Here is a 23694-nt window from a genome sequence, read left to right on the forward strand (position 1 = left end):
TAAATTATGGATTAAATTCCTAAATTTCAAAATTGTTAAGAGTATTTATGTACCGTGTCGTTAATTGGAGCTCGGTCAATATTTGGTACTGTTACTCTACTCTTCTTACAAGAATTTATACTACTGAAAATTTTCAATCTAATGTATGTTTAATGAAAAAGTTTGAAGAATTTATTAAAAATTTTTTGGAGTACTTTAAATAAAGTCAAATATTTTCCTCTAAAAAAAATTATTCTTCAATTTATATGTAGACTTTATAATGTAATAATTTTAAATGGTTTACTAGCTAAGAAAATATTGTTTTTACAAAAATTTATTTTTTTTTGCAGTGTATGATTTTGTTGGTGCAAATAAACTGATGATAAATATTTGAATATGTACAGAAAAAAATGATTTCTTGACACAAAAAATTTTTACTTGCCTTGAAAAGTTATTTTCATTATGAATTGGAAATGAAAATTTTTTTTGAGCGAAAAAAAATTTTCTTTAGCTAAGGAAAAAATTTTCGGAGCAAAAAAAATTTCCCAAGAAAATTTTGTTTTCAATTCATGATGCAAAAATTTTCTTGGGTCATGAAATTATTTTTTTCTGTGTGGACTTTTGTCAATTTTTATGGAATAATTGAATTGAAAGTATTTTAGATTGAAATTATAAGATGAAGATGAAGGTAGAGATGAGGATGAAGGTGATCCTGGAATTTTATTGTACAGTGTTAAAAATTTTACTGCAGATTTAAAACAAATTACTGAAAGTTATTGACAAGTTTAAAGCAGTCAAAAATATAAAATATAAATTAACTTATTCATATACTTTGTTTTTACATAACTTTGAATTTTCAAGTCATAAATGTCATACAAATTAAAATCTCAATGTATTTTATTTTATTTCATCTGAATAATTTTTTTTTACTATTCATAAATCAATTAGTTTCAAATAATATTTATTTAAAAACTGAGCTATTTGAAAAATCATAATTTGGATTTACGATTTTTTTTTTTTCATGTTCATATAATTGGTTTTCAAATACGAAAGATTTCATAGCAAGTCTTAATAAACTCACAATTATCAAAAACTAATTAAGGTTTTTTAAAAAAAGTTAGTTGTATTTTTAAAATTTTTTGAATTTAAATCCAATTCAAAATCTTGATTAATTACATAGAATATATATTTTTATTGTATTTTTATTAAAGATTTTTTCAATTTTTTTGAGTATATGAACAAATCGATTTTCATGTAAAATTAATAAATTTTATTTGATTTCCATGACAATTATCCTTGAAAAATGAACAAAATTTTAACACTGCATTCTCAGACATTGCCCCCCCCCCCCCACCCACATTTTTTCAATATGTTGATTACTTCTAACTGTCGTAACTGTATCAAAATTCAACAAATTAATTAATTTAAAAAAAATAGAGTATTCGTTTGAAAAGGAAAACGCAGTTATAATTTTTCTAGGATGTAGATTTTGAAAAAATTAATTATAGTTGTTTTAAATAAACTACTATCGAAATTTTTAAAATAAATTTGAAAATCAAATAGTATTTTTACTAAAGATTATGCTTTAATTTTTCAAAGTATTTGAACAAATCAATATCGATGAAAAAAATTAATAAATAAAATTGAATTTTCATGACAATTATTCTTGAAAATCGACCAAAATTTTCACACTGCATTCTTAGACAATGCACCCATCCCCATTTTTTAAATAAGTCGATTATTTTCAACTGTCATAACTGTGTCAAAATTCAATTAATTAATTAATTTTAAAAAACGAAGCATTCATTTTAAAAAAGAAAACGCAGTTATAATTTATCTAGGATATAGATCTTTAAAAAAATTAATTAATTAATTAGTTGTTTTAGTTGAATTTTTTATCGAAATTTCTAAAATAACTTCTAAATTAAAAAATTTGAAATCCACATTGTAATTTAATTAAAGATTATGCTTTAATTTGTAAAATTATCAGAGCAAATCAATACTGATGTAAAAAATTAATGACTTATCGATTTCCATGACAATGATTACCGAAAACAAAAATAATTTTCAACAGTGTGGGCGCGTCATTCGCGAGATGAACAATGGCCGATAGGTAAATTGAGAACCATTGTGGCGATGTTTGCAAGGCGATTAGTATAGCTGTCGCGCGTATGTACTGTCTGACCCGCGCACATCAGATGTCAGCTGTCGTACACACTCACACTCTTATGTAGCACATACACCAGAGTAACGTTTGGTTTTGCGACCGAAAGAATGAGCAAATAACGACCTTGTGCATCGGAATGGCATCGTATCAGTTCTCTCCTATTCTATCTTACAAACTGTCTTTGTTTCGTGTGTTACTTAAACTTTGCTTTGCTAATTATTGTCGTTACGTACTTCGTGACAATGCTATCTTTATTGTCATTATCCATTTCAATAAACAAATATATTTATTAGTTTCTTTCTTTTCCTCAATGTCTGGTATCTATTTTGTGCTGATAATAGTGAACCGATTGAATTTTTTTTTTTTTTCAATTTATCAATGAAAATTTTACTATTTTTATTTTTTATATATCAATTACTGCATAATAAATTTATATAAATATTTAAAATTTTTAAACTGTCTTATTAATTAAAAAAAATAAATTGCGCTAATGAACTTTGCATAATTAAAAAAAATAACTAATTACGATGAAGTCAATGAAATTATTCAATTTCAAATTGCGCGTAAAAAATTTCCAGTAAATAAATATATAATATAACTTTATATTTATGTATGTAAAAAAAAAAAAAAATATTTCAAGGCGACTAGTCAGTCACCATCAGTTTGAGATGAGATGAGAGTAAAAACGGACGAATGGATGACAGAATAGAAGTAGAAATAGTAAATGTGAGTAATATACCTGTAGTAAGTAAGCATAAGGATACAAGTGAGTTTAAATGTATAAGAAAGAGAGAGGGAGAGAGAGATAAATAAAATAACGAAATGCCAAAGAAGTTAGCACGCGCAGGTATAACACAAGGGGTGTGTGTGTGGTAAGGTGAGTTTATAGTCCTGTAGAAATATGTGTATTCAAGTCCTGTTGTATATCTACAGAATTTAAGAATAAGAAGTAGAAGAAGCAGTACATATACATATATATACTGGAATAGTACAACAGGCGATGGCAGGAGACTAAGGAGAAGGTGCCGTACCGCCAGCAGCTCCAGTCTCTACGCTGTCATCCTGCAATAACCGTTCGCTCTTTGTCCGTTCAGCTGCCTCCTGTCACCAGTGGTTCCCAATTAAATATTTCCGAGCAATAATTCCTCAACAATTCAATCTGCATACATTATATACAGTAGTCATACTTCAATTCCATACTTTATTTTATTTAATTTATAATTTATCATCGAAAAGTTTCCTCATTTACTCCAACTCCAGACAATTTAATGAAATATTTATCCACATTTTTAAAATTAATGTTTAATTGATTATTTAAATTACATTTGAATAAAATGATGACAATTTTTTTTGACATGATTGTTGAAGAATTGAAAAGAGAACCTGGAAATGAAGATGATTATGATGAGCTAATTAGAGGGAGAGAGAGAGAGGGGGGAGAGACTGATTTAAATTTGAATAGTAAAATTTATCTGGTGATGAGGTCAAGAAGATTTGAGATTTGAGAACCTCGTGTGCACCCAGCTGAGCATCCACGGGCGCAAATAGAGGAAGTGGCAACAGCGCAGCGCTCGACTGACACGCGCATCGACGTCGTGTGTGCGCGGCAATGTGCTCTCACATATGTAACACGGAGCACACTTTTGTACATACGTATATCCATAACATGCCTACACATAAATATGTTTATGTATGTACATAATACTTTTCATTTGTATCAACTCACCAGAGTAAACGTTACTGCGCACACGCTGCGTGGTCCACGCGACAGTCTGTGGGTCTATTGGCCCTTTAATTGCATTATTTACAAGATGACAAACTTAAATGTCACCTAATTTACTTTGTACGTAGTTATTACTTTTAGCTTTTTTTGTTTTCTAATTATTTTTATACTAGAAAAATTAATTTTTTTTTATTGGAAATTTAAAAACTATTGAGTATTAAATTTTTTGTTAAATATTTTGTAATAATGAATAAAAAAAGAGATGCGTAGATCGCACTTTTTTATACACAGAAAAAAGCATTTTTTGATGCAAAATATTTTTACTCGCCCCAAGAAAATTTTTAAATTCGAAAATTTGATTAAAAATAAAAAAAATTTCTTGGCGCAATAACATTTTTGTTTTCAATTCTGAACTTAAAAAATTTCTAGGGGTGAGTAAGCATATTTTGCATCAGAAAATTATTTTTTTTCTGTGTACACTGAGAGAAAAAATTCTTTTCAGAAATTTTATATTTTCTAACAAAAATTACTCTTGGAAATTTTCAGTCTAATATATTTTTAGTGAAAAAATTTCAAGATTTCATTAAAAATAATTTCCTTAACCCAAGAAATCTGAGTTCAGTTCAAAATATTCTAATCTTTTTTTTTTTAATAGTGTAAGTAAACTATGATAGTAAAGTTAATGTTATTGAAGTCAACCGACATCTAATAATTTTTGGATTTTTTTCAAAACGATAAATTATAAAAAAAAAAAATATTTGAAAAAATTGCACTTATAGTTTTTTTAATTTTCTACATGTGCATTTTTTTGGATTTTTGTTTTTTTGTAATTGATTGGTTTAAAAAAAATTTGAAAATTAAAATTATAAAAACTTTGAAATAACAAATTAAAATGTTGATAAAATAAAAATAAAAAAATCCATGTTTAGACAATTTAAAATTCAGTATATGCATTTTTTTAAATTTGATTATTTTAAATATTCAATATTTTTATTTGTAATTTAAAAATTGTCATATGTCTGCTACATTTACACTCATAAATAATGTTCATTAACTTATTACTAAAAAAAAATATTGTTTTTATAAAAGTAACTTTTGTTTTCAATGTAGAATATAATAATTTTTTTTGTTGGCAAATATTAGGTATGTCGAGTGCTACAGAATGCGTCATTCAATCGGAATTCAACGACCCTCTGTCTTTAATCATTACAACTAGTATGTTTATTAAAAATATATATATGAGAGCATTTTTTATAAAATTATAATTTTTCACTTTTACTAAAAAAAAAATTTTATGAATATAAATATATGTCTGTCAGTTCCATAACTCTATTATCATATTTTATTGAATGAAAAACATTCAAAGTTAAGATATTTGTATTTTTAAAAAATGAACCGTAGGTTTGACCACCCAGAGCGCAACAGACCAGAGTGAAATTCAAAAAATTGAAATATTTACACGGTCAGTTACAATATTTGGACAAACTAAAAACTATAATTTAAAAATAATAATAACAGTGATAATTATTATTATTAAAATAAAATATAATCTTAATCCCAAGTATATTAGTAGGACGTAAGTAATATGTTTATAGTATAAGTGTAGAGCGTGAGTGACGTTAAGGTTATTAATCATCACGTTGTATATATAAATAAAGTATCAGTGGTATGGGGAATATTGACGATTGGAATAGAAATCATCCAATGAAAAATAAACTCCAGTACCACGTGATATATTTAACACACATGGAGTTTCTCTATTCCTCTCATCCGGTCACATTGTATCGCACAATAAACTTAACTTGTCGTCATATCACTCAAGGTGAATTTTAAAACACCGATACTCTGGCTTTTTATATTTATATTTATTTCAATCTATCATTTTATTTTATATACTGGATTTTATATCTCGATCAATCAACACTCAGACGTACTTTAATATTTGTCTTTCAATATTAATAGAACAAAATATATATACATATATATTCATACAACTACGATATATATATAAATGAGAACATCATGTTCATATTAGAGTAATTTTTACTAGTCATAAATTACTAGTGGGCGTTGGGCTAATGGATTGTAATGCGAACAGTCGGGAGAATCTTCATCACGTTAAGTACAAATATTATGGAGCGAAAATATTCAATGGTTAAATTATTATTACTAAAGTTTTAATTAAAATTCTTAATATATCACGACTTCATTTTAATTATAAACTTTAAATAAAAAAACTTTTTTATGCTGTAATAATAAACTTAATGCATTTGACATAGTGGCCACAGATTTTTTAAACTGAAATTCCTTGACTTTTCCAGGTATTCCAGTCAAATATTTAAAAAATTCCCTGACTATATGTAGTAATATTAAATCATTGAAAATATTTATTTAATTCAAAATAAAATGGTATAAGTCAGTTCAATAAACAATCAATCATTGTCGTTAAATGAAACTTTATTTTATTATTTGTCTATGTTCATAGGTTTTTTTTATTTATTAAATGAATAGTTTTTTATTTTTTATTTTAAATCTGTTTTTAAATAACTTACTCTATAATAAAATATAAATAAAATTTTCATTTTCACTAGAATAAATTTCATAAATAAAAACGTTTTATAGAATATTAATAAAATATTAATCAAGTACGCGAATAATAAATATAGTGAAACTTATTAGTTCAATACTTATGTATACTTTTAATGTTTTTGGTTTTTTAATATGTCAATATGCAGGTTAATAGCTTGAAGATCCTGACGATTGGTTTCTACTAAGACTTTTTTTTTCTAACAGCCTTTTTAATTCAAACTGCTTCATTTTCCCGCTATTGGAATCAATTTCTACTAATTTTTTTTCGACGGTATCACAATCGCATTCGCGCCGCGCCACGTTTCGAACAGTTTTGACAGAAAAAAAATTTATCGGATTTTTTCAGTCAAAAGAAAAGAAAGTTAAAATTTTTCCAGCTCTGTGACAAAATTCCCTGACTTTCCCCTGATATTTCCAAGTATTCCAGAAATGTGGCCACCATGAATTTCAATAATATTTTCCTAGTAATAAACTAATTATTTTTTCTTTAGAGTTAACTGTATGTTATATTGTCTCGAAAATAAATGAACAAAAATCTTACGAATTTCCGGCCATAAATATTAAAATAAATCTGTTTAGCTTTCAGAGTATCTTTGGGTATAAAAAAAAATTCTATCAACAAATTTATCATTTCATAAACAAACTCTTGTTTTTTTTGGTAGAGTTAAACATTAAATAATAAACAACAATAAATTAAAAAAAAAAGAAAAATAAAACAAAATAAAATAATAATTACCACGTGAATGCTGGACAATCCGACAGTCTCATTGGGCTTCTTGTCAGCTTTCTTAGCTTGACGCTGCTTAGATTTATTAGATTCAAGAATACGTTGTTTCAAAACCTGCATCTCTTGATTGTGCTGCTCACATACACCATTCAAACACTGATGAAATCTAGGAATACATTCAGTCTGATGTTTACGGTAACCGTCCATTCTACGTCTAAGTCTATCAACAGTACTTTGTTTTTTAGGGGTGAGAATCTCACCCATGCCAGGTGCCTGACCCATTTGTTGATGAATTAACAATTGCTGTTGACTTGTCAAACTTAATTGACCTGACTGGGTTCCTCCCGCAAGATTAAGCTGCTGCTGATGCTGATCAAGTCCTGGATTAATTCCCGAGAGATTAGTACCACGTCGATTCGCAACACCCGCACAAATGGTTATGTTACCAGGGCCGGTGCCCGTGCCGGGGGGGCCTTGCGAAGGCTGATGGGGCAGGAGCCCCCCGGCCTCCATACAGCCCCCTAAATCCACCGCAGAGTTTCAACCCAGTTCAATTAATAAACACTTTTTAAACAATCACTAAAACAATTTGATTTACTTTCGTTATTACTAATATCAATAATAATATTTTTATAAAACCTTGTTATTCTATCTTCACCTTCACCCCCTTCACCTTCTTCTTCTTCTTCTTCCTCTTCTTCCGCTCGTCTTTTCAGCATCCTCTCACACGCGTACCCGATTAATTTCCTGTCAGCTGACATCTGCAGACATTCATTCATTAGCTACAACCTTTATTACGTCAATTATATTTAACACAATCATAACTTTTTTATCATAATTATCATAACTATTATTATTAATTAAAATAATCACTTATCAAACACTTAGCAGTTAATTATTTTTTTTTCTTTTCACTCGATTTTGATTCAAATCTTGACATATTATTTTTGAAAATCAGATAAATATTTAAGAGAAATAAATACAGTACTTGTCTCGATAAGAGTTGCCGCGCGACTAACATAAAGTGGGGAATGTGACCGGCTTCACGGCCTTTCGCTTTATCGTCTAAAGAAATAACGATACACTATTCAAATCCGATCACTTAACTTATATCTTCACTTAACTTATACCTCATTAAATTATATTAATTTAGCTGTCCTACTTATACATATCAAATATTTAGTTTTTTATAAATATACATATATATATATATAGATTTAAACACAGATGTTACTAAACAATATATATTAAATAATATGTATATATATTTGGTAAGACAGCATGATAAATTAAATGAAATATAAACGTTAAATGAATACTGAGTTTAAAGACTTACTGAAGTTTTAACAACAGGTAGTTGTCTGGGACAGCGTGTTGACGCGCGCGTCAGCAAAAAAAAAGATGGAGAGAGTTTAACAAACGGCAGCAAGTATTGGTTGGATCAAGATAGAGATGGAGATGCTTCGTGATGCCAGTGTATATAATAATGGAAGGTAGGGATAGGAAACCAAACGGGATCCTGTTGCCTGAGTCTCCAAGAATCTACTCGAGCGTTATTAATATTTTTAAATTTCAAAATCTCAACTCTAAAAAATATTTTGAATTTTTTTATACACTGTAATTAATAGCAATATATAATTACATTAATTGTTTACACATGTATTTTTAAATATTTGAATATTTGAAATTTTTTCGATGCTTTAAAAACTCGATTGTTGTGTCCACGTTTTTTTATAAACAACAATTACATAACCTCACTTTAAATTATTTCGCGCGAGTCACTTTTCAAATTTAAATAATGAAAAGTGGAAATTTATAAGGATAATAAATAAATAAATAAATAAATAAGTATGAAAAAACACCTGTTTTAGTTGTGATGATGATAAGAAAGTATGAGCGTTTATTAAATTTAAAAATTACCGGATATTATTGTTTGTAGGCACGGGGCCATTCATCAGACACAACTGGAGTGCGCGTGGGTATCTGATTTGGAGGCATATGTTATTCAAACGGTCAATCATCGTCAACACAAAATAACTACACAAGTACTAGTATTCTAGTATTAAAGTACAAACATACACAATACACAGGAATTAATAACTGACTTGCGCTCGCTGCTGCTTCCAGCTGCGCCAATAAACTGTCTTTTAGTTTTGCTTATGCGCGAGCTGTTTGAGAATTCAGATCCAGCTGCTGTTTATTGGTATTGGTGTTAACTTATTAGTATTTGTACTCTAATGCGACGTCTATTGGTACATTGGTGTATAGTATATACCTTCAAAAGAGAGAAAGTACACTTGGGGGGGAGATTCAAATTTAAAAGTAGCGCCATCTGTTAAATGGCGCGCGGTTTATTTTTAAATTTAAATATTCTGTAAATGATACTAAAAATAACAGACATCTGACAATTTATTTTCATAAATTAATTACATGTAAGTAAAAATATATAACTTCAAATTATACACAGAAATATTTTCATAAATTAAAACATATTTTTTTTTTTAATTATTCTGAAGTTAACAAACGACTAGTAACTTTCGGATTTTTTTTTTAACAGATCAATTACAAAAAAACAAAAACTAAAAATATGCACATGTAGGAAATTTAATAAACTACAAGTGCTATTTTTTCAAAAAATTTTTTTTTTAAATTTATTGTTTGAAAAAAAAAAATCAAAAATTTTTAGACGTCGGCTAACTATGATTCTGAAGTTAGCAGACAATTACAAACTTTCGGATTTTTTTTTTAAACAAACTAATTACAAACAAACTAAAAAATATGCACCTGTAGAAAAATTAATAAACTACAGGTGCAATTTTTTCAAATATTTTTTTTTTTTTTTTTAATTTATCGTTTAAAAAAAAATCAAAAAATTATTAGACGTCAGCTAACTTCAGTATCATTTTTTTTTACAAGTGTAGATGTAGCTGACATCGGACAAATTCAAGTTATAGATAAATAGATTAAATAACAAAAAAAAAATATTTTTAAAAAATGCACTTATGAATTTCAAAATTTTTTAAATGCACATTTTTTAAAAATCTTCTTTTATTAATCATTTACTTTATTTATAAATAATTTTAAATTTGTCTCATGTCTAATACATTCACACTCACTATTTATAACGTACATTAAAAAATTTTTTATTTAAAAATAAAAAAAAATTGTCAGTTGTCTGCTTTCATTATAAAAAATTAATCAAAAATTTTTAGTTTTAAAATTATAAAGAGAGCAGTAATGGTTAATTTTTTAAATTAATTTTTTAATTGTAAAAAAAAAAGAAAACAATGAAAATTTTTTTTTATACTAATTTATATACATATATCCCATTTTTTTTTAATTAGAACAATCTGCTTTTTTTTAATAATTAATTGTCATTCCAACACCCACACGTTTTAGAGACATTCATGCGATAATTTGTCGGACAAAAATATGGCAATGAGTTTAATATAAATGTTATATTTTTTATTAATCGCCGATTGTATAATTATTATTAATAATAAAAAAAAATATTAATAATAGTTATTATATTTATTAATTATTAATATTATAATTATTTAAAACGTGTAATCTGCCAGTCTTTGAAACATTTGAGCTGCATTCTACATTTGTCATTTGATTACAATTTAATAATTATTATTTATCAATTTATCTAGATTTTATTTATATATAGAATAGAGGTACCATTTGTGGCCACTGTCCCATTTTCGGACACTTTATAATTTACTCAAATTAACGGAAGTGTAAAAAAAATTTTTATTTTCAGTGGGATAAAAGTATCTCTTAAAAAATTTTAAAAATTTCGCGTATCTTTAAAATTATTTTATTAAAATTTATGAAATGTCCAAAACTAGTTCTAAAGTGGCCTAAAACGGTACCTTTATCCTAATAATTAATTACATTCTTACATTTTCTCAAATTTAAACCCTTGTTTTTAAAATTATTCTCAATAATAAAATTGTCCATATTTTTATTTATAATATTAACGCCAATTAATTACTATCATACTCTGGATATTACACTTTATTTATCTTGTTCATCATTATAGACTAGAACTTTGCTTGAATACAAACAAAATAAAATAAAAACAATAATTGTGTTAATAAAAAATATTTAATAATAAAAATTATATATTCAGTATTCATTGAATTAAATTACCATTTTTTTATATTTGAATATACCGTTAATGATATATTTTTAGCGTAAACAATATAATGACGTCAATGTAGATCAATGGTAATTAAACTCATTAAGTCAAAAACCTTTCAAACGCTTTAAACATACGTGTAATAAAATTATCACTAAAAAATAATATATATATGATATAATTCATTATTAATATTGTTAAATATTGGGCAAGAATAATTAAATTGTATGCAGAGAAAATTAATTATTACTGAAATAAAATTTTATATTTGTAAATTTAATTCCGATTTATATTTAATAAGATTAAATTTTTTTTTCATTCCAATTGGAAGCGATTCGATGTTTTGTATTAATTAATTTTACATTATTATTTTATTTAATCTCTATGTAATATATACTTATATTATATCCGGCCTATATTATTTCCTTTAGTAAAAAAAAATCTTAGAGTAAATATAAAATAAATATATTTATAAAAAAATGATACGTAAGAAAAAAATGAATCAACTCCAAAAAAATATGGCGATTTTGAATACTATAAATAAAAAAAACATAATTTTTTATCATTAATACACTACGTAACTTGATTAATATGTTTATAATATATATATTATTTATATATACAGAGCGCGTTATAAAAAGTACAAGTAATTTTTAAATGTCTCAATAAAATGCGTCGTACTTAATCTAAACATTTTTTTTTTCTTATTTTTGTCATATATATTCCTATTTATAAGTATTAATGATAATGACAATCATTCATTAATATACATTACGACAACTAAAAAATTAATTTATTATTTATATAAATTTACGGATTGGACATTAAACATTTAGATATTTAAATTTTCGAATGTGAATGTAGCAGACTTCAAATTTAAAATTATGAATTAATAGGGTAAATAATTGAAAAAATAAAGTTAATAAAAAAATGCACATTTAAAAAATTTTGAAATTAATAAGTGCATTTTTTAAAAATATTTTTTTTTTTTATTACTTATAATTTTAAATTTGTCTAATGTCTGCAACATTCACACTCGTTTAAATTTACTTTCACACAATCCTTGCATCTGCTCTTATCATTCATACTATATATTTATTTATATTTATATTTATATATATTCATTTATAAAAAAAAAAAAAAAACAATTATAAGATCAGTTGATTACGGGTATTATCTTAAAGTTAAACTGTTGAAATTAAATTAAAATAATATAATAAAATAAAACCAAGTACATAAATGTTCAATAAAACATTAAATTATTTAACAATTTAATTTGCTACTGTACACTTGGCTTGTTCTTTTATTCGTGTTTGTTCATTTTTGATTATCATTAACAATTTAATTCATTAATAACTAAAACACTAGTGTCATTATTAGAGATACTATACAATTTGATCTTTGACACTGGTATAATTTCATTTTTAAAAACATACAAAAACAATAGTTAATTTTAGTTAAGTTAACATAAAGATGGAAGTGTGGGAAATAATCTACAAACGAAATTTCTTAATTTAATTAAAATTACGTTAGTTAAAAATAATAATAACGGCAGAGAAGACATTAAGGCAGTCAGAGAGTAAAAAATAATAAAAAAATGAATTTGTAATTATAATAAAATAAAAATAAATTGTCATCGATTGAACAAGCTCGGAAGTTCTTTAGTCGTAATAATAATATCTATTTGAATAATAAAATAATTAAATAAAAAATATAAAAAATAATAATATTAAAAAGGAGTGTCCGGTCGAATATTAAATTCAATGAACCTTAGTAACAAAAAATATTAAAGATGATCCCTGTGAATGTGAATGCACAGATGGTGAATTAAAAATATTTATGTATTACCTGTGTAATGTGGATTAAATGTTAAATACAAGTTGAATCGGGATGTTGACTGGCAGATTTACGTGTTTTTTTGGGCTCTTTTGTTGATAATTCTTGTGAAGGCCTTCGTGGACTACCCAATGTGACTAGAGCTGATGCTACTGCTAATCCAGCACTTTGGCCTGATGGCGTGTATGCTTCACCACCGGTTGGTAGTCGGACTAGCAATGACAAAACTGCTGCTCTGTTACCATTGCACGGTTCTAAAGCTATCGGACTGGGTGCATCCTAATAATTTTAAATAATATTTATTGTAATTATTATTGATAAATGAATAATATCTTCAGTGATAGTGCATGAGTGTCAATTTATCAGACATCAGACAAATTTTGAATTATTAATAAATCGAGTAAATAATTATTAAAATAAAATTTCAAAAAAATGCGAATTTTAAAAATTTTGAAATTAATAAGTGTATATTTTATAAGATTTTTTTTTAGTTATTTACTCTATTTATCAATAATTTTAAATTTGTCTAATGCCTGCTACATTCATATGGGTGTGAATGTAGGAGACATCAGACAAATTTAAAATTATTGATACATAGAGTAAATAATTAAAAAAATAAAATTTAAAAAAAATGGGCATTTAAAAAATTTTAAAATAAATAAGTGCATTTTTAAAAATTATTTATTTATAATTTTAAAATTGTCTGATGTCTGCTACATTTACATGAGTGTGAATGTAGCAGATATCTGAAAAATTCACAATTATTAATAAATAGAGTAAATAATCAATAAAATTAAATTTAAAAAATAAAAATGTGCATCAAAAATTAATAAATGCATTTTTTATAAGTATTATTTTTTAAATTATTTACCCTATTTATTTAAAATTTCTCTGATGTCTGCTACATTCACACTCGTGATAGTGCAATACCGCATAGATTCAAAAATTTCAAAAATGACATTTCATGTTTATCATTAGATTTTTTTTGCATAGTAGATTTCATTATTAAAGATAAAATAGTAATTTTTCTTCAATTAATATTTGGATGAAAATATTTTTCTCCGTGAGGTTAAAATGCTTTTATATGAGTTCTTGGTGAAAAACATAATATTAAAGTTAAGTTATTAATTTTTTAGTTAATATTGCAAAATGAGTGATGACATAAACAACAAAATTGATAAATCACAATATCGAAAAATCATCTCTCTTAAGGGGTGACATCAACCGATTTTTAATTCAATTTAATTCACGGACAAACACTGGAAACTTAAAATAGAAGGTCTTTAGCGTTTTTTAAAACATTAACATAGGGGTAAAAATTTCATATTTTCAAAAATTTTAAATCGTTTCTGGGGAAAATCGTTTTAAAATTCTCATTTACTTTACAAGTACTATAAAAATAGTCCTGTTTATTTTTCTGAGTGTGAGAAAGAGGTCCGGTGGCGTTTCCCCTTAAGGGCATTCTCAGACAGTGCCTCTTTTTAAAAATATTCAGCGACTGAGCTGTCATAACAGTATGAAAATTTTATTAATTCATGTCAAAAAAATTAAAACTTAAATCAAAAAAAGGACAACAGTTACAATTTCCCAGAGATGTAGATTTTTAAAAAAATTACTCACAGTTGTCATCAATCAGGAGTTGAACAAAATTTGGTAAATAAAGTTTAGTCTAAAAAATTTGACATCCCAAATTAGGAAGATTTTACTGAAATTTGTTTTTCAAATTTTGTTGAACTCCTAATTGATATCAACTGTAAATAATTTTTTTAAAAATCTGTCTCGGTAAAATTGTAACTGCGTTGTCCTTTTTTCAATTAAGGCTTCAACTTCTTTTTAATTAACTATTAAAATTTTAATACAGTCAGTACAATTGAAAATCATTGAATATTTAAAAAAAGTGAGGGGAATTGTCTGAGAATGCCCTTAATATTCACTCTAATATTCACATCAACACGATCGAGAGACAACATAAGTTCATTGAATTTCCGTCTCACTGTACAAGAATTAATGGATCACCAGTTAGTGTCGATGATATTAGTTCCAAATTTAAAATAAGCAGCCAACGAAGTTAAAGAGAAGTCGCGGACTTTACATTTTTCTACAAAGTTATCAACAGTCTAATAGACTCGCCAGAGACACTAAATGTTTGAGTTTATTACCCTAGACCTGGTCTCAGAATATCTCGACTACTCTATACCGTCAAATAAAATAAAAATTACGTAGTTCATGGGTCACTCAATAGAATAGCAAGGCCAATCAAAAGCAATTGTTCGGACATCGATTTTTTTGGCAATACAATTGCCTCATTCTCACTCGATATCAAGAAGCTACTTCTGCAATATTAATCATCAAATAATATTACTTTTATATGGATTGTTATTTTTCTCTTGATTTATTGATACTCATATATCTTTTTATCATTATATATTTCATTAGTGCATAGCCGATTGGCGTTAAATAAATAAATAAATAAACATCCAGAACAGTACTCAGTCCTATTTTGACATGAACAGTTACTAACTTAATGTGTCTTTAATATTCTTGACACTAGAGACACGTATAAATTTAGAAATAGTTCATGTAAAAACAGGACTGAGTACTGTTCTGGATGTTAATGAGAACTACGAGACCTAAGTAACCATTCCTGTCACTAAATAGTAAGTTTTCGCATTCTATCCAGCAACAATAGCTGTGCTGAGAAGTTTGTATATTTTTGAACTATGAACGATGACTATTTCAACAGTAACCAGTCATATGTTTCATTTACTGTGTAGCACAGCACTGATTACTGTTTAAAAAGTAATAGTACGTGTCAAGCAATGATTTACTCCTGTCCTAATATCAATCAGTCATATTAAAATGGATTTTTCTCTATATTTTTCGTCGATTACTGCGCAGAACAGTAACCAGTACTATTCATTTTTTCCATGTAATAATTATTTGTTTTATTAATTTTTACTGTTATTTATAAATGAACGTGGGAATATCATGCGTATGTATTACATTAGAGTATAGCTGATTGGCGTTAAATTAATAAATAAATATTTAGTTTTTTTTATTCCTGTAAAATAACGTTTTTGCAGAGCGACGTCAAGTGGTATCGCACTATCACCGACAATAAAATGAATAATAAAATAATTTATTTCACATACTTTTTTTTTCTTTTGACCATTGCATGCATCCAAGTCATTACGTTCGGTATCTGACAGCACATCTCGCCTTTCGATTTCCACAAGAACTTGACTGAAAGCTCGGCTGGCCATCTGCTCCATCTCTACGAGTAATCGTTGACGTCTCCGGTACATGTCGTATTTTTGTTTTATTTTCCATAGAACGGCAGCCACCAACAGCAAAGCAAGGAAGCACCTGTGCGGTGTCATGTAATCTCTAGTTTACAAGTTAGTACTGCCTGAGATTTATTACAATAAAAACTAATGGAAATGATCGAGATGTGATGCGCGTCTTGGATTTAAATATTTATGTGAAATGTTATGGTTATATCTACTATTATTACTAAAAATTAAACTAAGATGCTGATGTATCTTAAATACTAATGCCACTGATAATACTTACGTAGAAAATGTGATGAAAAATTGCTGCAGGTTTAGTTTTGAATATTGGGAAAATGATATTTGAATCCATAATGGGGGTTGGAAATCGTAGACATAAACGTAAAATGTTGTCTGTGTATTATTATCTTCATTTCCAAAATTGTAATCAGCCTTACTAAAACGATGTTTGTATGTCGTACAATTGGCACCAAGAAGTAATGGTTTTTCTGGACTATTGCCCTTTTTTATTGTTATATTCATCTTAGCAAGTACCGAACAAGTGATGGAAAATTCAGCATCTACATCGGGTTTCGATGGTGAATTTTTAAAATTTATTGCTCGGTAATGCCGGTCTTCTTTTTTGCTCAAATTAAATGTAAATTGATAGTCTATGACCAGGTCATCTGCAGTAAAAAAAATAATTTATAAGTTACTGATTATACTATTACAATAGTCATCATGGTGGCCACATTTCTGGAAAACTTGGAAATATCAGGGGATTATAAATATACTGGAAAAATCAGGGGAAAGTCAGGGAATTTTGTCACAGAGCTGGAAAAATTTTAACTTTCTTTTCTTTTAACTGAAAAAATCCGATAAATTTTTTTTCTGTCAAAACTGTTCGAAACGTGGCGCGGCGCGAATGCGATTGTGATACCGTCGAAAAAAAATTAGTAGAAATTGATTCCAATAGCGGGAAAATGAAGCAGTTTGAATTAAAAAGGCTGTTAGAAAAAAAAAGTCTTAGTAGAAACCAATCGTCAGGATCTTCAAGCTATTAACCTGCATATTGACAAATTAAAAAACCAAAAACATTAAAAGTATACATAAGTATTGAACTAATAAGTTTCACTATATTTATTATTCGCGTACTTGATTAATATTTTATTAATATTCTATAAAACGTTTTTATTTATGAAATTTATTCTAGTGAAAATGAAAATTTTATTTATATTTTATTATAGAGTAAGTTATTTAAAAACAGATTTAAAATAAAAAATAAAAAACTATTCATTTAATAAATAAAAAAAACCTATGAACATTGACAAATAATAAAATAAAGATTGTTTATTAAACTGACTTATACCATTTTATTTTGAATTAAATAAATATTTTCAATGATTTAATATTACTACATATAGTCAGGGAATTTTTTAAATATTTGACTGGAATACCTGGAAAAGTCGGGGAATTTCAATCTCAAAAATCTGTGGCCACCATGGTTACATAAATTTATAACTTACAAAAACATGATCCCTTAGTTGGATCTCCATTATAGAGACTAGAAACATCACATCGCTCGCAGTGATCACCAACAATACCTTTAGTTGTACAAAAACATTTACCAGTTTCACTAGTGCATTCAGTGCCTTGATCATTACAGGAACAAGGCTGGCAAGTTGCGCCATTGAGCGGACTTCCGTAGTAACCAGTCATACATTTATCACAATGTGCTCCTCGAGTTAGATTCCCACAGGGCTTAATACACTCTGTAGTATTTGGATAGCATGTACTGTGACCATTGCACTGACAAGTTGGGCACTTGGTAAAGAACCACCGGTCAAACGGACAAGTGTCATCAGTATTTGACGTTTTGGGACCACGTGCGCCACCAGCTATGCACTTGCCTTTGCCCGTATTCGATCCATCATCGCACCATCCGCAGCCAGGATCAGATCGGCAACTCAAACACGATGAATAAAAGCTGCACCACTCACGTCCTGTCTCAGTAGCTCTGCATCTCGTGTCACTCGTTGTCCATTCTCGACATTGCCCGTAGGGGAAACTTGCCGGGTAAGCATTTTTATCAACACACTTGTGCTCATTTTGACACCAAATACAATCTGACTCAGTACAATTCCTACAGGAAGTATACTCAACACAAGGACTTCTACAAGTATCCAACGACAAACGTTGTGCCTGTGCCTGTATTGTTCCATTCATTATATTTATATCACGTATTTTAGTTATTGGTTTACAACGATCTGGACCATTCGACCATGACCAAATACAATTAAGATTATTGGAGCATGCATGACACGTGTGTAACTGCAAACATTCGACCCCAGTGTGAGCATCACACTCCTCTAAAGTTGTTATACCTGCAAGTGGCGGTGCATTTGCAGTACGCCTGCACATTTCGTAAACGCAACTTTTTCCACACCATACGCAATTATACGAAGTCTGTACGCATGCTGTGCAATCTGTCAATAATTTACACAATTCTTTGTGTGATGTCATTCCTCGTGGCTGAGTATCATCAATACACTGCATGTATCTGCCATCATGAATGTCATCATTCCTTAATATATCACGTGATACATCGGTTATCTGCAAGCATTCACTTCTCTGTTTATCCCAAATACATTTAGTACCAGTCCTTGAGATAAGACACGAACTCTGTGTCTGAGGCGACAAGTGTACACAACTTCCGGGTGTATATTTCAACATATCTGACAGCATTTGACCATCAAAACCGCCGTATATGTACATTGATTTTTCAAATACAGTAGCAGTGTGTCCGTATCTCGGTAGATTAGACATTTCTGGTGGCATTGGGAAGTGATGCCATGCGTCGCACGTAACATCATAAGCTATTGTATCAGCAGAATAACATAAAGCTCCGTGTGAGTGTATCGTATCATTGTGAGTATTGCCACCAAATACAAGCATCAATCCGCCGTTTATAAAAACTCCTGTATGGAAAAAACGCGCGGATGGTGCTGATGTAAGAAGACGCCACACACGATAATTTGGATGATATGAATATATTCGATTAGTCAAACTCTGTGTACTCTGTGATTCCGACACATATCCTCCGTAAACATAAATGAGATTTGTAAGTGGATCATAAGCTGCGCTATGCCCATATCCACCTTTCACAGGAAATCCCATTGTCTCTACTATTTTCCATTCCCGCGTACCAAAATAATATTCTTGAACAATGTTTAAATAACCGTATTGCGGTGAATGACCAAATATGACGACCATTTTTTCGCTCTTATCATAACTGTGAATAAGATTAGCAGTATGACCAGCAACTTTCAATGGCCCGCACATTGTTTTGTTATTGCAATTATGCCTCACTTTAACATTTTCCCATACCTTTGCGGATACATCGAATGCCCAGAGTTCGTTTGTTACAGTTGAGTTTTCAATAACACCACCATACATATAAATTTTATCACCAAATAACACACATGAGTGCGCGTATCTTGGTAATGGACGTATACCTTCAATGTGTGGTGTCTCCCAAACATTGCCATTTAAATCATAAACGTATATCATCTTGGATTTATAAAAGCTTTCACCGCCGACGACGTACAATGAGTCACGCCAGACCACTGAGCAGTGACTTGCTGAGCCTTCAGGTGAAAAATCATTGTATGATATCGTTTCCCAGTAACCACGTTCCACTCTTTGGCTACAGTCTGAACCTATTTATTTATTTTTATAACATTTAGTAAATAATTTATTTAAGGCCATTCTCCGAGAGTGCCCCCCCCCCCTCACAATTGTAATGACCGTATTAAAATTTTGATAATTAATTTAAAAAAAGTTATAGCATTAATGGAAAAAAGGGCAACGTGGTTACTATTTCGCCAAGACAGATTTTAAAAAATTATTTACAGTTGACATCAATTAGGAGTTAAACGAAATTGGAAAATAAATTTTAGTAAAATCATAATTTGGGATGTCAAATTTTTTAGACTAAAATTTATTATAAATTTATAAATTTCGTTCGACTCCTGATTGATAACAACTGAATAATTTTTTTAAAAATCTATATCTTAGCAGAATTGTAACTGTTGTCCTTTTCCGATTCAAGGTTTAATTTTTTTTAAATTAATTACAATGGGACCTCGTTAAAAGACTAGTTCGGGCTGTAGGGAAAAAATTTTTAGAATTGAGGTTTCCCCACTGTACTTAACAGTGTTTGCACCCAAGCCTCGCTATAAAACTATCGCCGTTTTGTGTTTTATTTATGTATTCGGTTCAACTCTGCTCTATTATACAGTGAATCTATTTTATGAATAGTTATACAGAATTTTGGCATTCTTTTCTTTTATTTAATTATGTGACACCATGAAATTTTAAGTATTCTTTGAAAATAAATTACTTAATCTACAATCTATATGTATGTACATTTTATCTCGATTTTAATCATAGTATTCGTTAGTCTTATAGCGAGGTTTCGGCCCAAAATTTTCATCGAGTTGTTGGTGGGGGAAGCGTTATGAGCGAGTTTTAACAAATTGAGTGGAAGAGTCTTATAACGTGTAGTCTTATAACGAAGTCCGACTGTGAGAAAATTTTTATACTGTTTTGACAGTTCAAAGTCATTGAATATTTTTAAAAAGAGGAGAACATTGTCTGAGGATGTCCTTAATATTTAAATAATTTAATATTGAAGTAAGAAACCAAGTGCCTGATCAGGGAACTAGTATCCGATCACTCATATAATAAATTTTACTAAATATAGATATACAAACATATGAAGTGATCAAGTACTAGTTCCCTGATTAGGTACTAGGTCTTTTACCTCACAACTATTTAAATTTTTATTATTTTTTACCTTTAAATCCTGGCATACAAATACATTGATGTCTCTCACGGTCACATTCACCTTGATTATGATGCTGAGAACAATTTTTAGGACAAACTGGGGAATCACAGGCCTCGCCAGTCCACGTTGCATCACAAGTACAAACTCCTTCAATACAAACACCGTGTCCAGAACAATCTATATACGAATACCTTTATCCAATATAAAAAAATATTAATATTTTACATAACGTAATCTCATAAGTAATAAAAGATCAATAACTGAATAAATTAAATAGAATTGAATTAAATTTACCTGCTAGGACAAGCATTTGTTTTATACGTAATATTAAATCCGCTCATATTATAAGCTACGTCTGAGTAAAAATGTAGGAAGACGCTGCCAGATCGTGCTATTACTTCCGGAACTCGCCGGATGTGGTAGCCATCCTTGTGCATCAATCCGGTAAATACGCCAAGTAGCGGTGCCTCAACACTATCACCATCATATATATACAAATGATCCCATCCACATTCTGTTGCAAATTCTTCAATATGCATCCGAATTGATGAATTTTTGCTGCTCTCTATCAACCACGAGCACTTAACATCTGTCGTGTAATTCCCTGCTCCATCATGGATACTTCCTGATGGTGCTGTCAGTCTAAAAAAATTATTTATATACTTTAAACACTTCTCAGCAATTATACACAGGAATGATAACAAAAGTAGTATAAAGTGTGAATAATTAATCATCAACATAAATATAACAATAATAATTACAAAAACCACAAGTAGCACAGAGACAACTTTAAGATGTCTTTTATAAGGATGAAAAATCTTTTTTTTGTCTCAGTCACGTTTTTTGATATAAATACGACATGCAAATGTTGGTTCTAGAGACAGAGAAAATTTGTGTTGTCTTTCCTGTCTTATGTCAATTAAAAAGTCATTTAAATGTCTTATTTTACTACTAGTTGTAATTTACTTTTTGTCGTCACTTGTGTCAAGTCTTTCAAGTTGATATTTTTTCGATGACATAAATTTCTGATTGTTTTGTCAACATATTGGTGCCTTGTCAAAAAGTAGCCTAAAAACTGACATCTTACAGATGTCAAAAAGGCAAGTATGCTACTTAGGCATGACCAGAATTATCAGTTTAAAATTGCCCTTCTAGCTTTCATGTTACAGCTGATGTACCATAAAAATCTACTTCTGTGGCATCTCCATTGATAATTTTTAAAATTATGTATAGTGTAGAGCGTGTCGATAAACGTGATCTTACTAAAGGAATTTTATTAAAATATAACTTATTAATATTCCCACTTCCTATTTTAAATAGACTTTTTATCACGGACATGACATTAGTATTCTATACATTTTTCATGCATTTTTTTTTTACTCCTGGTTCAAAGTATGCTGATAAATAATTAGCATCAAATAAAAAACTCTTTAGTCTCCAGACGATAATTATTGACATATTAATTTAAAACTTGACAGGTTATCGTTTTAAAAATAAAATCTGTAACTAGTGAATTTAAAATAAAGTGTAAATAAATTATCAGAGCTATCAGATGCCAACCTAAATAAATAAATAAATATACAGTTTAACTGTGCTAACGGGTGTGATATTAATGATTGACATAACGGGAAGTTGGATCTGGTTGGATTAAAAAACTAAAAATAAAAATAATAATAATTATTATTGAAAATAATTAGGGTTTACCTGATTTTTCCACTGCAGTACTGACATGCGGATCCCTGCCAGCCATCATGACATACACAGGTACCATTGACACAATTACCGTTGACACAATTGTTTGAATCGCATGTCGATTCTGATGACGATGAGGATGAAGAAGAAGACGATGATGCTGTCGCTGTACTCCATAGCACTGCGACCCACAATAAAACTATCCATAAAAACATACACGGTATACCAGACACCAGTTTATTACTATTATCATATCTTGATATATTTTTTCGACGATATTTAGATTTGTATAGAAATAGAAACATCTGCATGACTTCTGCCATTTTGATAGGCTTCCATGTCCGATGAGACAATGGCCGATGGCGGCGCAAGACACCTCTTGCAATCACACACCTCTACTCACTGTGCTGGTGAAAAAGAGAATGCGGTCTCTAGTATCTGCTCCGGTTGATCCTCTCAATACGACCGCTTTCTCACCACTCACCGACTCTGCACACACGCGCACACCATCAGCTGCACCAGCACCAGCCAGTCCAATGGACACTCCAAAAGTCAACTTACCACTACTAGTACTACTGCTCGCTATTCTACATACTTTATTCTCACATATTTGTATAATTACGGTGATACCAACAAAATAACATGAAATTTATTTGACGTATGTTGGTACTTTTTTTAATAATTCAAATTTATTTCATATACAAATTTAAATTTAA

General features: G+C 28.8%; 2 protein-coding genes across 7 annotated transcripts in view; both read right to left on the minus strand.

The window, feature by feature from the left end:
• LOC103570685 (neurogenic protein mastermind) overlaps nucleotides 1–9427 on the minus strand; it is a 49455-nt gene extending 40028 nt beyond the window's left edge. Inside the window, exons 1-3 of one of the 5 annotated variants that reach the window (XM_014439864.2) lie at nucleotides 9048–9426; nucleotides 7844–7946; nucleotides 7195–7764 (exon numbers count right to left, since the gene is read on the minus strand). In XM_014439864.2, the coding sequence (XP_014295350.1) occupies nucleotides 7195–7698 (504 nt within the window). In that variant the 5' untranslated portion in view covers nucleotides 7699–7764; nucleotides 7844–7946; nucleotides 9048–9426. Of the gene's footprint in view, nucleotides 1–7194; nucleotides 7947–8521; nucleotides 8772–9047 lie in introns of those variants that run through there. The other 4 variants (XM_014439865.2, XM_053742206.1, XM_053742205.1 and 1 more) reach the window with 4 other exon arrangements.
• A 2588-nt stretch (nucleotides 9428–12015) lies between these two features.
• LOC103578290 (attractin-like protein 1) lies at nucleotides 12016–23496 on the minus strand. 2 transcript variants are annotated; one of them, XM_008559299.2, is made up of 7 exons: nucleotides 22991–23496; nucleotides 21581–21928; nucleotides 21296–21477; nucleotides 17964–20156; nucleotides 16742–17123; nucleotides 16321–16555; nucleotides 12016–13447 (listed from the first exon to the last, which is right to left on the minus strand). In XM_008559299.2, the coding sequence occupies exons 1-7, from the start codon at nucleotides 23299–23301 to the stop codon at nucleotides 13202–13204; spliced, it is 3897 nt and encodes a 1298-aa protein (XP_008557521.1). In that variant the 5' UTR covers nucleotides 23302–23496; the 3' UTR covers nucleotides 12016–13201. The 2 variants fall into 2 exon arrangements, with proteins under 2 accessions (XP_008557521.1, XP_008557522.1); XM_008559300.2 differs by having other exon boundaries at nucleotides 12017–13447; nucleotides 16321–16534.
• Nucleotides 23497–23694: the final 198 nt, after the last annotated feature.

The sequence above is a fragment of the Microplitis demolitor genome, chromosome 10, assembly GCF_026212275.2.
Source record: "Microplitis demolitor isolate Queensland-Clemson2020A chromosome 10, iyMicDemo2.1a, whole genome shotgun sequence".
Taxonomy (NCBI): Eukaryota; Metazoa; Arthropoda; class Insecta; order Hymenoptera; family Braconidae; genus Microplitis; species Microplitis demolitor.